The sequence below is a fragment of the Ranitomeya variabilis genome, chromosome 2 (assembly GCF_051348905.1).
Source record: "Ranitomeya variabilis isolate aRanVar5 chromosome 2, aRanVar5.hap1, whole genome shotgun sequence".
Lineage (NCBI taxonomy): Eukaryota > Metazoa > Chordata > Amphibia > Anura > Dendrobatidae > Ranitomeya > Ranitomeya variabilis.
The window spans coordinates 675,389,927-675,403,283 of NC_135233.1; the positions used below are offsets into that span (position 1 = coordinate 675,389,927).

Below are 13,357 nucleotides of genomic sequence, written 5' to 3' on the forward strand. Positions count from 1 at the left end.
TGGCATGCATCAGTGGTTGTTGTATTTATGGCAATGTACCTGCATCGTGAAGCAAACAATGCTCCAGGAAAACACAGATGGAGTATTTATTCATTATGCACTTCTTATACAGCGCTATCAAATTCCGCAGCGCTTTACAGATATTATCATCGCTGTCCCCAATGGGGCTCACAATCAAATTTCCCTATCAGTATGTCTTCGAGGTGTGGTAGGAAACCAGATTATACAGTGGAAACCCACACAAACACGAGGAGAACATACAAACTCCTTGCAGATGTTGTACTTGGTGGGATTTGAACCCATGACCCCAGCACTACTTTGCAATAGTTCTAACCACTGAGCCGCCGTGCATTTTTATTGAAACATTTTCTTTGTCGTCTTTGTGGTTTTTGCAGCGGCTTTGCTGCTATCTTTTTTGTTTTATAAGATAGCAAGTTACTAAAGACTGAAAATATGCAAATTTTGTAATTGCATTCTATATGTTCACTATTTTTAACATTTATTGAAACCCTTTTTCGGGCGAGTTCCAGATGGAATCCGCCTGAAAGATGTTGAGTGCACATACGATTAGGATGGTTTTAATTGGTTGTGGATTCTACTTGCCTTTTATATTTGTAGGCCTTTTAACCTGTAAGAGACATGTTTGAAAAATGTTAGGTTTAGGGTCCTACCAGAGAAAGATACACCTAGTCTTGGCTGGTGGGTTCTTGTAAGTTGGTCAATTTGTGCATGAAGTACCTTAATTTTTACAAGTATATTCAATAGCATTAATGCAGTCCAGATTTCATATATTCAGTGTTTGCATACATCTTGGCACTTAGAGTACCGCTGTATTCTTTGATTTGTGGATTTTGAAGCTATATGCACACGTTGCGGATTTGACTGTGGAATTTTCTGAGCAGATTCTGCATTTCTTGGCAGAAAACGCAGATCAGAATCTGCACTTTTTTTGCGGTTTTTGTGCATTTTTTTGTGGATTTTGTGCGGATTTCTTCCTTTTTTTTTTTTTTTTTTTTTTTTTTTTTTTTACACCGTTGGATTTCTATTATGGAATGGGTGCAGAAAAAGCAGCAGATCCGCAAAACAAATTGACATGGTCCTTTTTTGAATCTGCTGTGTTTTTGGTACAGTATTTTCCGCACCATTAGCACAGCATTTTTTTTCCCATTGATTTACATTATACTGTAAATCACTTGCGGATCTGCAGCGTTTCTGCGCAGAAAATAACGCTGCGGATCCACAGGAAATCTGCAACGTGTGCACATACCCTCACTCAACAGCATGGGACAATTTACTCAGATTTTCTCAGCAGTGTGTGAATGAAATTTCTTAAAATTTTAATTTGATACTACTAGAGTAATACACAGGTTATGTTCCACATGTAAATACTCAGTATAAAATCCTCTGCATATTCCAACAATAGAACATGTAAAACTAGAATTAAAAAACTTTGCCGACACCACTAACTCACCTTTTATGGCTCATTCAGATGATTATAAATCTGAGTGCGATCCAACAAAATATCAATGCTAGTCTATGAGATCATGCACATGTCTGATTTTTTTTTTTTTTCCTTAGGAAGAGTCTGTCGAAGGAAAGAAAAAATTGAGGCATGTCCTTGTTTGATCCGATATTCAAATCGCACTCTGCTGTCCAAATCAAGTTCATGTCGGACTGCACTCGGATGAAATCTGAGTGCAGTCCGATTTTTGCGCACTGACACAATGAAGAAGATGGAGAAATTTTGCTTTCCATCTTCTCACAGTGTGCTCCAATGCTCTCAACAGAGAGAACCGAATCACACTATGCTGACACTCTGATCAGAGTTTAATTGTCATATTGTCATAATCGCCCGATTCTCTCGTATGAGGGTTGTCCGGTCTAGAATGACAAGTCTGCAGTCACACTGTGCACACACTTGTTGCTGTTATTGAGCGAGGTTGCTCCCACAAGTCTGCTTCTGGATGGAAGTATAATAAGGGGGGATGTGGAAACCACAAATACGACTAAAGCAGTCATCAAATAAATACAAAACGGTTTTATTATTACATAGAAAAACAAATTAAATAGAACAAACCGATGGGGTTCATGGGAAGCATGTACAAATAACAAGCAGAAAGTGCGATTGTGCAAAAAACGACGTACAGACCAAGAGAAAACCACTTTGGGGTCCTTAGTATCAAAAGATGTTTTATATGTACTTTGTCATAATAATACAATATAAGGTGCTATGTCAATAAGGGGTACAATGTATGTCATAATGATGCTGACACAAGCTCAGTGTAAAAACTATCTGATTGTTACCATGTCCCGTGCCGAAAATTCAGCAACCAGGGAGGGATATTACCCAGAACTGCACTGCTAGTAACACCAACAAAGTTATATGTCCATAATGTCCATAGCATCTATAAATCTAAACAGACCCCAAAAATCACTTGTAGGAAGTGTCTCAAGCATCCCTCACATATCCTCAACAGAGGGTTATCAATGAGGCTATACATATTACCTTTTAGCCGACACGGACACCAGTGGGGCTCCACGATCTGCATGCTTGGTCGGAAATGGCGGACCGTCGGCACCAAAAAACGTTACATGTAACGTTTTTTGCTGCCGGCGGTCCGCCACAACACAACGAAACCGCCGCACGACGGTTGCGACGTGTGTCAATACGTCGCAATGCGTCGCTAATGTTAGTCTATGGTGAAAAAACCCATCCTGCAGACGACTTTGCAGGATGCGTTTTTTCGCCAAAACGACGCATTGCGACGTATGCAAAAAAAAAGCTAGTGTGAAAGTAGCCTTACGGTGACGCGTACCGAATGTGACGCGCCCGCTACCATGGTTACCCGCAACACTAGGCAGCGTTGGCGTCATGCAGAGGCATCACCATAACCATAGTAACCGCCCCAGCATGGAGACGCCGAAAGCCACTATTCATTTACAAACATTATATATACAAAAACAAGACCACCCACCACATCTCAAAATGAAATTTCTGCTAGTGACCCCACTATATTCATAGTCAGCCTCATATAAACCACAGCTGCCACATTTGTCATCTCATAATGACCATCTAATAAAGTGACATCGCTTAATAGCATACATAATTTACACAATTTAGATTGCGGCTGTAATATCCTATAAGAAGAGAATTAGAGCAATATTATATAATAGAAAGGCCAATATAGATGACACTATATCACTATTTATATTCAATAGTTTCCTACTTCACACTGATGAGGGGCAAATACCCTGAAACAGCTGTCTGTGGATGGATACCATGTTTTGGCATAGGTGGCTTTCCTTTATTGGATGCTGCCCTTCCCGTGGTTGTTCCTTCCCGGTGAAAGACCTGGCTATTCATTGCTTGCGTTGAGAAACACGTGATGGTGTCTCCGCGGCTTTTCTACATGCATTTGTCAATGTCCATATATAGTCCTTTTTATACACTCCCCTTTTCCTCCCCCCTCCTCTCCCTCCCCCCGTCGTTTCTCTCCCCTTCCCCTTATGTGGCAAGTCGCTTACACTATTAGATGGAGCTAGCGGTGATGATGCCGTGAACACGCGTGCACCTGGCCCTGACACGCTGGGCGGCTTTCGGCGTCTCCATGCTGGGGCGGTTACTATGGTTATGGTGACGCCTCTGCATGACGCCAACGCTGCCTAGTGTTGCGGGTAACCATGGTAGCAGGCGCGTCACATCCGGTACGCGTCACCGTTACTTCCAGTGTAGCGGCATTTAAACCCGGCACTATGCTCATTTGATACGCCCCCTGACGAAGGAGCTAGTCTCCGAAACGCGCGTCGGGCAGACGTGCAGATCATGGAGCCCCACTGGTGTCCGTGTCGGCTAAAAGGTAATATGTATAGCCTCATTGATAACCCTCTGTTGAGGATATGTGAGGGATGCTTGAGACACTTCCTACAAGTGATTTTTGGGGTCTGTTTAGATTTATAGATGCTATGGACATTATGGACATATAACTTTGTTGGTGTTACTAGCAGTGCAGTTCTGGGTAATATCCCTCCCTGGTTGCTGTATTTTCGGCACGGGACATGATAACAATCAGATAGTTTTTACACTGAGCTTGTGTCAGCATCATTATGACATACATTGTACCCCTTATTGACATAGCACCTTATATTGTATTATTATGACAAAGTACATATAAAACATCTTTTGATACTAAGGACCCCAAAGTGGTTTTCTCTTGGTCTGTACGTCGTTTTTTGCACAATTGCACTTTCTGCTTGTTATTTGTACATGCTTCCCATGAACCCCATCGGTTTGTTCTATTTAATTTGTTTTTCTATGTAATAATAAAACGTTTTTGTATTTATTTGATGACTGCTTTAGTCGTATTTGTGGTTTCCACATCCCCCTTATTGGTCTTTAGTGGCGACTGGTCTATATTATGTCTATGATTGACAGCAAATTAAAGCAGATAACATAGTTTGGATAGAAGGTGAATGAAATAATGCTGTTGTAACCGGTGCAGACACTAGCAAATCCTCACAACACAGTGTGTGCACTGGGAGGATTCACAAGAGTGACTGCAGACTTGTCATTTTTGACCGGACAATCCCTTTAAAGTGAAACCATTTTACTTTGACTGTTAACTGTGCAGCTCACAAATTTTTTATTAATTCTTTTTGCTGTTCTTATTTTTAGAAGTCATGAAACTTGCTCTAAGAGCTGCAATGTAGGTCAAACAGGCAGTTGTATTTTACATTAAAATGAATGTATTACACATAATTTAATTTATGGATATCTATAGCTTGAGTTCTTTGCCTGTGTGGATTGGATGGGTTGGTACCAACAGCTGGTGAGAATTTCATGTCAATTGCACCTTTTAGAAAATTGGTGACGTGTTCAATACTTATTTCACCCATTGTATATACTATTATTTCAGATATATGGTAAGTTTTTGTCCCTGTTGTATATTTGCCTTCTTCAGTAAACTTGTATTTGTACCTGCAGGTACTCACAGCCACTCCATGAAGAGATCGCACTTCACAAACATCTCAAACACAAGAATATTGTCCAGTATTTGGGCTCTTTCAGTGAAAATGGCTTTATTAAGATTTTTATGGAGCAGGTACCAGGAGGTAAGACATCATTTATTATGTGCATGTTTTCATTTCAGAGGGATACTACACCTAGGGTAGGTTCATGCAAGAGTATAAAAAGACTTTTAGTTTCATCTAGAAAACTTGGATGATTTTTCTCTCACTTGTAATCTGTGTGCACTCTATTTTTTTCTATACTGTAACCTGTGTTACGGAATTGCAATGTGTCTGTAATAATCAAATGCTATAGTGTGGCTCCGTATGGCAACTGATTTTTTTTCTTGTGCACCCATAGACTTGAATGGCCAAGTCTCATCCGATTTAATACATATTGCAGCTTTTTTTATCATATACAGATTTGGTCAGTGGAAAAAATCTTTAATTTTCCACGCCACCACTCGGACCGAAAATATTGTCTTGTAAACAAGTCCTTAAAGGGGTTGGCTCACAAACAACAGTTATCACCTATCTACAGGACTGACGGAGATAGGCACATACAGTGTTTAGTGATCTTCATCAGTGCCATAGGCCCTGAATGGAGTACTACAACAGGGAGGGAAAAGGTAAATATGGAAGTCAGCTCACCGCACCCAGAAACACTTTGCTAAATCAGATGAAGCCTCATGGAGCCGTCCCAGTCCAGGACGTGAGAAGAGAGAGGTCCTCCAGCGGCAAATGTCCAATTTATAATTCGATAGTCCGGTTGGAATAAAAGAATTGCCCTTTATTAAACTAACATAAGAAATAAAAAAACACACCATGATTAAGGCACTTCACTGAAACGCGTCGGTTTTTACACATGCTTTCTTTCTAGGTGGCCAGTTGTTATATTTCTTATGAATGGAGTACAAGTACATATGCATGAAAATCGTTCCATTAAAACTGGGGAACAACTCTTCCATTCTTGTCTCCAAGCAGTGAATCCCCCAGCATCATATATTTTTCACCTATATTTATTTTCTCTCCATTTGCTGTGCAGTTAATTAGACTTTTCAGGCTCTGACCAGCAAGACCTTGGTATAATTTAATAGTAGATTTACAATTGTTAATATGTAAGTGGATAAAAATATGTCCTGGACCCACAGGTGAACGTTTCACTACACGGTACAACTTTAACAGCTTTGCCTATAACTGTAGCAAGTATAGCACTTTTGCATCCATCACATTACCAGTACAGATTTATGTCCACTGAAAATGAACAATAAAGGTTTCTGCTAAATCATTGCAAGAAGAGACCATGAAGCGGTGAAGATCTGATAGAGGGAATATTTTAGAAATCGTGCAACTATTCACTATGCTGTAGAATGAAAAAAATTTGTACTTGTCTAAACAATGATTCTTTGTAATGTATATGATGAGTCAGAGGCATAACTAGGAGCTTGGTTCAGGAGGGGCTAAACCTCTGAGTAGGTCCCTAACAAGGTGACTCTGATTACAACTGTGGTGGTGCACCCTAATAGTAGATGTAGGTGAATCTCAGCAGATGACTAAGTAAAGTCTCCATACAAACACCAACACTAATATTACAGCCATATGGTGACCATATAGTGGTAGATACTAGTGCTGCATAACATGTAAGAGATTACAGTATAGTTACTGATAGTGACTTATAGCTGATGTTCTTTCTGGTGGAGTCATTCACTTTTGCTGTGTTTTTCCATCTGGACCAGACAGACATGGCAACTTCTTCCAGCCAGGACCCGGCTGCAGAGGTTACAACAGACACATCTGACTTCTCACATTTCAGGCACCGTCCACATTAATCCCCAACCTTCACAAACTCCTTATCCTGCTAATACTCCAATGCTGAGCCGCTGCTGCCGTATGTGTCCCTATTACTGCACCTACTGTGTGGTACTGTGTGCCCTCTAATTTTCCTCCTCCTTCTGGAACCCTAGATATCCCGGTCATGGCACTCATAAAGTATGATGTCAACATAACTACAACACAAAAACTGTAAGACCCCCACATTGAATTCATTCACAGTACCCTCCACATGCACAGGATGATGACCCTACTGTACCCCACCCCTCAACTCCCCCAGTAAAGTATGGTGACCCCAACAAAGTATGATCCCCGAACTCTGATCCCCACATAGCCCTCCATGCAGTATAATGGGCCTATCTTCAAACCTCTCCAAACTGTATAATGGCCCTGACACAGCCCTCCACACTGTATGATGGACCTCACACAAACCTTCACACTGAATAATTGCTTGGATCCAGTGTAAAGGCTCCCATATAGTCCTCCAAATATTATAATAGCGCCTACATAGACATATAGTAAAATACACCTCATAGTCCTTCATATAATATAATGCATTATCTATAGTCCTCCATATAGTATACTGCACTCACTATAGTCTCCATGTAGTATACTGCACTCCCCATAGTCCTCATATAGTATAATGCCCCCCATAGTCCTTCATATAGTATAATGCACACCACATAGTCCTCCATATAGTATAATGTACTCCCCATAGTCCATCATATAGTGAAGTGCACTCCCCATAGTCCTCCATATAGTATAATGCACTCCCCATAGTCCTCCATATAGTATAATGCACCCCCCATAGTCCTCCATATAGTACAGTATAATGCACTCCCCATAGTCCTCTATTTAGTATAATGCACTCCACATAGTCCTCTATTTAGTATAATGCACTCCACATAGTCCTCTATGTAGTATAATGCACTCACCATAATCCTCTATTTAGTATAATGCACTCCCCATAATCCTCCATATAGTATAATGCACTCCCATAGTCCTCCATATAGTATACTGCACTGCGATAGTCCTCCATATAGTATAATACACTCTGCATAGTCCTCCATATAGTATAATCCACTCCCCATAGTCCTCCATATAATACAATGCACTCCCCATAGTCCTCCATATAGCATTCGGGCCACCATAATGCTCACTCATTTAAAAAAATGCAATACTCGCCTCTCCTCGTTCCCCCGCAGCTCTGGTCTCTGCAACGAGCGTTTTGAGGTGCCACACAACTCATTGTAGCAGGAACCATGTAGTGACATCATCGCGCCCGCTGCGTCTAGACATCAGCCAATGATGGGGAGGGAGCATCAGCTGATGCTCCCTCTGTCGTCATTGCTTTCAACTGGATCCAGGATGCCGACAAGGTTAAACTTGCGATGATGATACAAATTGAACATGAAGAGGAAGTCAGAGAGCAGCTGCAGCCCGGACTTCCTCTTCATGTTCAGTTCGTATGAAGGTGGGGACAGTGACGCCAGCATTGATTGGGCGCTGGGGTCACATGTCACAAAACCGTAGGAGAGTCCCGGGGAGAGTGAGTGCCAACACCATGGGAACGGCGCTGGCACGGGAGGTGAGTATTGGCTTTTTTTATTTTATCGGGGCTAAGTGTGGGGTATGAGTAGGGGTTGTCCTAGTAGTGGACAACCCTTTTAACTTCTATAACATAGCGCTGGCATTGTGGCTCTGGGGAGGGATCATTATTTCACATATTTTGGTCTTCGACATCATTTTGAAAACTTATTATCGCCACTCCTTATTATATCATTTACTTCATGCATCTAAGATCTCTATTCTTGTTTTATGAAAGTCCACTCCCTCACCCTTTATCACAAATTGGTTGGCATGAATTAAGGAGATAATAGTGTATCGAACAACTAACATCTGTGTTTGTGAATAAAATATTGTTCTATTGGAATGAATATACATTTTCTGATTATTGCAGACACCTCGTGGATGTTCTGCCCCTGTTTTCATTTTGAGCGTCCTTTTTCTTTTCTTTTGCTTCCTTCCCCTTTTGTGATATTAAAAGTTGTGATATATTATCCCTTATAAGTTGTACTCTGCACTGGATGAGATGTTTCTCTCCTGATTCATTACAGAGTTGGAATGGTTGTTTTCTCACCCTTCCAGAGTCCACACTTATCACAGGACTGGAAAGATACTCAGACTTGCATACAGGGGAACGGGTGTACCCCCTGGTGATCTCCTGCACAGGAGTCTGTCCATGTGCAGGACTCAGCCCCCAACATTCTATGTCACAATACACTTGATTTACTATGTACATAGGCAGAAAAGTTCACCAGCGTTGGTGTTGCCAGTGGGCCCTTGGCATCCCAGTCCAACACTGGTCTTTAATAACCGGCTTACAGAATGACAAATTCATGTAGCTTTCTTCTTTCCCTTGTTTCCTCTTCCTATGTTCTGTTTGTTCATTTTCCTACAAACTAACTAAAACATTTCATGCAAAAAAAATGTACACACTTGCCATAACTGACCCATAGATTCATGATCCTAGGTAATTTCTAATGCATTATTAACACTATAAAAAAAAATTAAGAAAAGAGTGTATTGCATTTTTTTTACTATATCATGACTATTTTACACTATACATTACATCAGGTGTCCCCAGCCTGTGGCTTGGAAGCCACATATGGCTCGCCAGTCCATGTTGTGTGGCTCGCGGCTGTCTGTCAGCTTGGTGTATTAGCACTAGGCTTAGCAAACAACTATGAAGAGAAGGTCTTCAGATGGTGACTTTTGTGAGTAGCCCTGCACAGAAGAGCAGATCTGGGTTCTGTATATTGGTTTTGGAAGATAAATACAGTAATGATAGGATGTGGGTGTGATAGTATGGTGAATGTGCTTGAAGTGAGAATACCAAAAGGGAGTAAATTGGGAACCCCTAGATGTAAGTATATGGGCCATAAGGAAGGGAGGCACAATGATTCAGAATGCATTCAGTGAGGAATCTTTGGCGGCCATTATATTGGGAGGGACAGTGGGGCTCTTGATGTCATTATGGAGTAAGTAGGAGACATCCTGCTGAACGTGGCTTGCAACATCTGTCAGAGCTGAATGCGGCTCTCAAGGTAAGAAGGTTTGAGGATCGTTGTATTACATAGCGTCTATCAAAACTACAACTTGAATTGCAAACAAAACAAGCCCTCATACGTCTATATATCGATGGCAATAAAAAAGTTATGACTTTTTGAAAAAGGGCAAGGAAAAATTAAGATGCAAAAATAAAAATGATGTGCAAGGGGTTAAAATAAGCAAAGCGTCTGATCATAGCTATGGCAGGATTTTATTGTATTTCTTAAATAGGAATGCTTTGTTTAGGAATATTGAGTAACCCAGTACTAGGGAATATTCCTGCAGGCACTTGGTAACGCCATATGCTCCAGCCAGCAACCTACAAATATGGAATTGGAGTAAAGCACGCAATTATGAAGCTTGTCTGAGGAGAATATTCTCTTAGTGACCTTTAGCCCTCATTATACTGGAGCAATCAGCTGAAATTAGGAATAACCCTGCAAATTCTTGTTTTCATTAGTCTGGGGAGATTTCACAAAGTCTGAGGCCTCCTGAATATGGTAGTAATTACCATTATGACTGAAGGAAAATCTATTAGCAGCAGCTCAGCATGTATACAGTGATCCAGTGTAAGATGAGACAGTCATGAGGCTTTTAGTGTGTGCCGAATTTTAGCTGTTATTTTTAGACAGAGGACTATTTGTGTCTGGGGAGCTATATATAAGGAGGCACAGAAAGTAAGTAAACAGCCAAGTGTTCTGCTGTTTTCTGGTTCAAAAAGATCATTTACTGCCAAGTATTTGGAAACAACAACTTTAGTTTGTCTGCATTCACAGATCACTCCCAAGTTTTCTTCATGCTTGCCTCTGTGCAGGGATTAAAACTAACAGGCAGATTTACTAATTCTGAGTAATTGTTACAGTGCTAACATGTTGCCAATCGGTGGGGGTCGAGGTTCTGAGACCCCCACCAATCTTTCCAAATACTGCTCTCATTTGCTCACTTCTGCAAGTAGAAGTGCTTAGCAAGAGCCTGTGCACAAAATGATAGAAAGTATACTAGCCAGTGATCGGTGTACAGGCTCATAGACTTTCTATTGAGCTCTGACACTGCTCTGTGCATGCTGCTGCTTGCAGACATGAGCACATCAGAGCAATCTGTTTAATGATCAGTGAGGGTTTCTCTCTGATTGGCAATTAGTTTAAATATGCACAGAAATGAAAAAGATAGCTACCCTTTAAAATTCTGTTTTACTCTGAAACGCTGTGATCACTTTAAAAAGCCTGCTCAGCTGAGTAGTCGTAGGTAAGTACCCAGCTCGCGTCTCCTACCCCGATCCCTTTAGCTCACAGATCTTTCTGCTTTTACACACATTAGAAGTGACTTGTCAGTCAAGCGGTGCAGGGTGGGAGGCCTGCCAGTTGCCTAAGACTAGTCAGCGAAGATGAATAGTCTCCGTATGGCTTCTCATAGTAGTCTCAGCGTTTCTGAATAAAACATATCTGGCTGCAAATTCACAGCCAGCATCTGTCTGATTCATGCAGCACATGATTTGGGCAGCATACATATGATGCCAACTGTGATTGTAATAAGCAATGTGGTTGTTTTTGCATGCAATTCTTAATGCTGCAATTTTCCCCATTAAAGTCTAAATCTAGGACTGATACAACATGCTGAGAAAAGGGGCTTATCCACAATATTGTTTTAAATAGAGCTAATTAGAAAAGAAAATATCTGGTATCAGTTTTCCATATCTTTACATTTATTACAGTGAGCCAAGTGTTTGCTTAAGCGCTAATGATTTGTCTATAACAGAGCAGGTGGAGGAGTTGGCCTGCTTCTATCACCCAAATGTACCTTCCAAGTTATCCCCCAAGTACCCTCACTTGTCTTCCTTTCCTTTGAAGTCCATGCTGTCAGACTCTACATCCCCTTCTCCATGCGAGTGGCAGTGGTGTATCGTCCTCCCGGCCCCTCTCATCAGTTCCTGGATCCCTTTGCCACCTGGCTTCCACACTTTCTCTCCTGTGACATCCCCACCCTCTTCTTGGGTGACTTCAACATCCCCATTGCTTTTTCCTTCTCCCCATCTGCTTCTCACATTTCATCTGTAACCTCTTCTTTCGGCCTCTCGCAGCTTACTAACTCTCCAACGAATGAGGACGGAAACTCCCTCGACTTGGTCTTCTCCCGGTTTTGCTCAGTGAACGATTTCTCAAACTCCCCTTTCCGGCTCTCTGACCACCACCTTCTTTCATTCTCTATCAAGAACTGCTATCCCGCTCAGGTCACCCCCACTTTCCACACTTATAGAAACATACAGGCCATTAACACCCAGAAACTTATGCAGAGCTTGCAGTCCTCATTGGCCCCTATCTCCTCCATCTCATGTCCTCATTCTGCACTGAAGCATTACAATGAAACCCTCCAAAGTGCCCTGGATGAAATTGCACCTCCTATACATAGAACAACTCGGCACAGTCGACAACCGTGGCACACGCTGCAAACACGTTTCCTACAGTGGTGCTCCAGGTGCGCCAAACGTCTGTAGAGAAAATCTACCCGAAGATTTCATCTATTATAAGTTTGTGCTTAAAACCTACAACTCTGCCCTTCACCTCTCCAAACCTATTTTAACACCCTCATCACCTTGCTGTCCAATGACCCTAAACGTCTCTTTGACACTTTCCATTCCCAACTCAACCCAAGAGTGCAGGCCCCAACCACGGATCTCTGCACTGACGATCTGGCCAATTACTTCAAAGAGAAAATTGACCACATTCGACAGGAAATTATCTCCCAATCCCTTCATACCATGAACTGTCCTCCCTCCCCCACTGTATCCAGTTCACGCTCTGACTTTGAACCAGTTACAGAAGAAGAAGTAATCAGGCTCCTTGCATCTTCTCGCCCGACCGCTTGCATCAGTGACCCCATTCCGTCACATCTCCTCCAGTCCCTTTCCCCGGCTGTCACCTCTCACCTAACAAAAATATTCAACCTTTCTCTCTCTTCCGGTATTTTTCCCTCCTCATTTAAGCATGCCATCATATACCCATTACTTAAAAAACCATCCCTCGATCAAAACTGTGCTGCTAATTATAGACCTGTCTCTAATCTTCCCTTCATCTCTAAACTCCTCAAACGCCTGGTCCACTCCCATCTTATCCGCTATCTCTCAGATAACTCTCTTCTCGACCCTCTTCAATCTGGTTTCCGCTCTTTACACTCTACTGAAACTGCCGTCACTAAAGTCTCTAATGATCTACTAACAGCTAAATCTAATGATCACTACTCCATGCTAATTCTCTTGGATCTCTCCGCAAAATTTAATACTGTGGATCATCAGCTCCTCCTCACTATGCTCCGCTCCATCGGCCTCAAGGACACCGTTCTCTCCTGGTTCTCCTCCTATTTCTCTGACCGCTCCTTCACTGTATCTTTTGCTGGTTCCTCCTCCTTTAACCTTCCC

At 41.8% G+C, this 13,357-nt stretch overlaps 1 protein-coding gene across 3 annotated transcripts in view; it reads left to right on the forward strand.

Annotated features, from left to right (window-relative positions):
- MAP3K5 (mitogen-activated protein kinase kinase kinase 5) overlaps positions 1-13,357 on the forward strand; it is a 270,104-nt gene that overhangs the window by 201,746 nt on the left and 55,001 nt on the right. For all 3 annotated transcript variants that reach the window (XM_077289289.1, XM_077289290.1, XM_077289291.1), the window contains exon 16: positions 4,982-5,109. In XM_077289289.1, the coding sequence (XP_077145404.1) occupies positions 4,982-5,109 (128 nt within the window). The remainder of the gene's footprint in view (positions 1-4,981; positions 5,110-13,357) is intronic.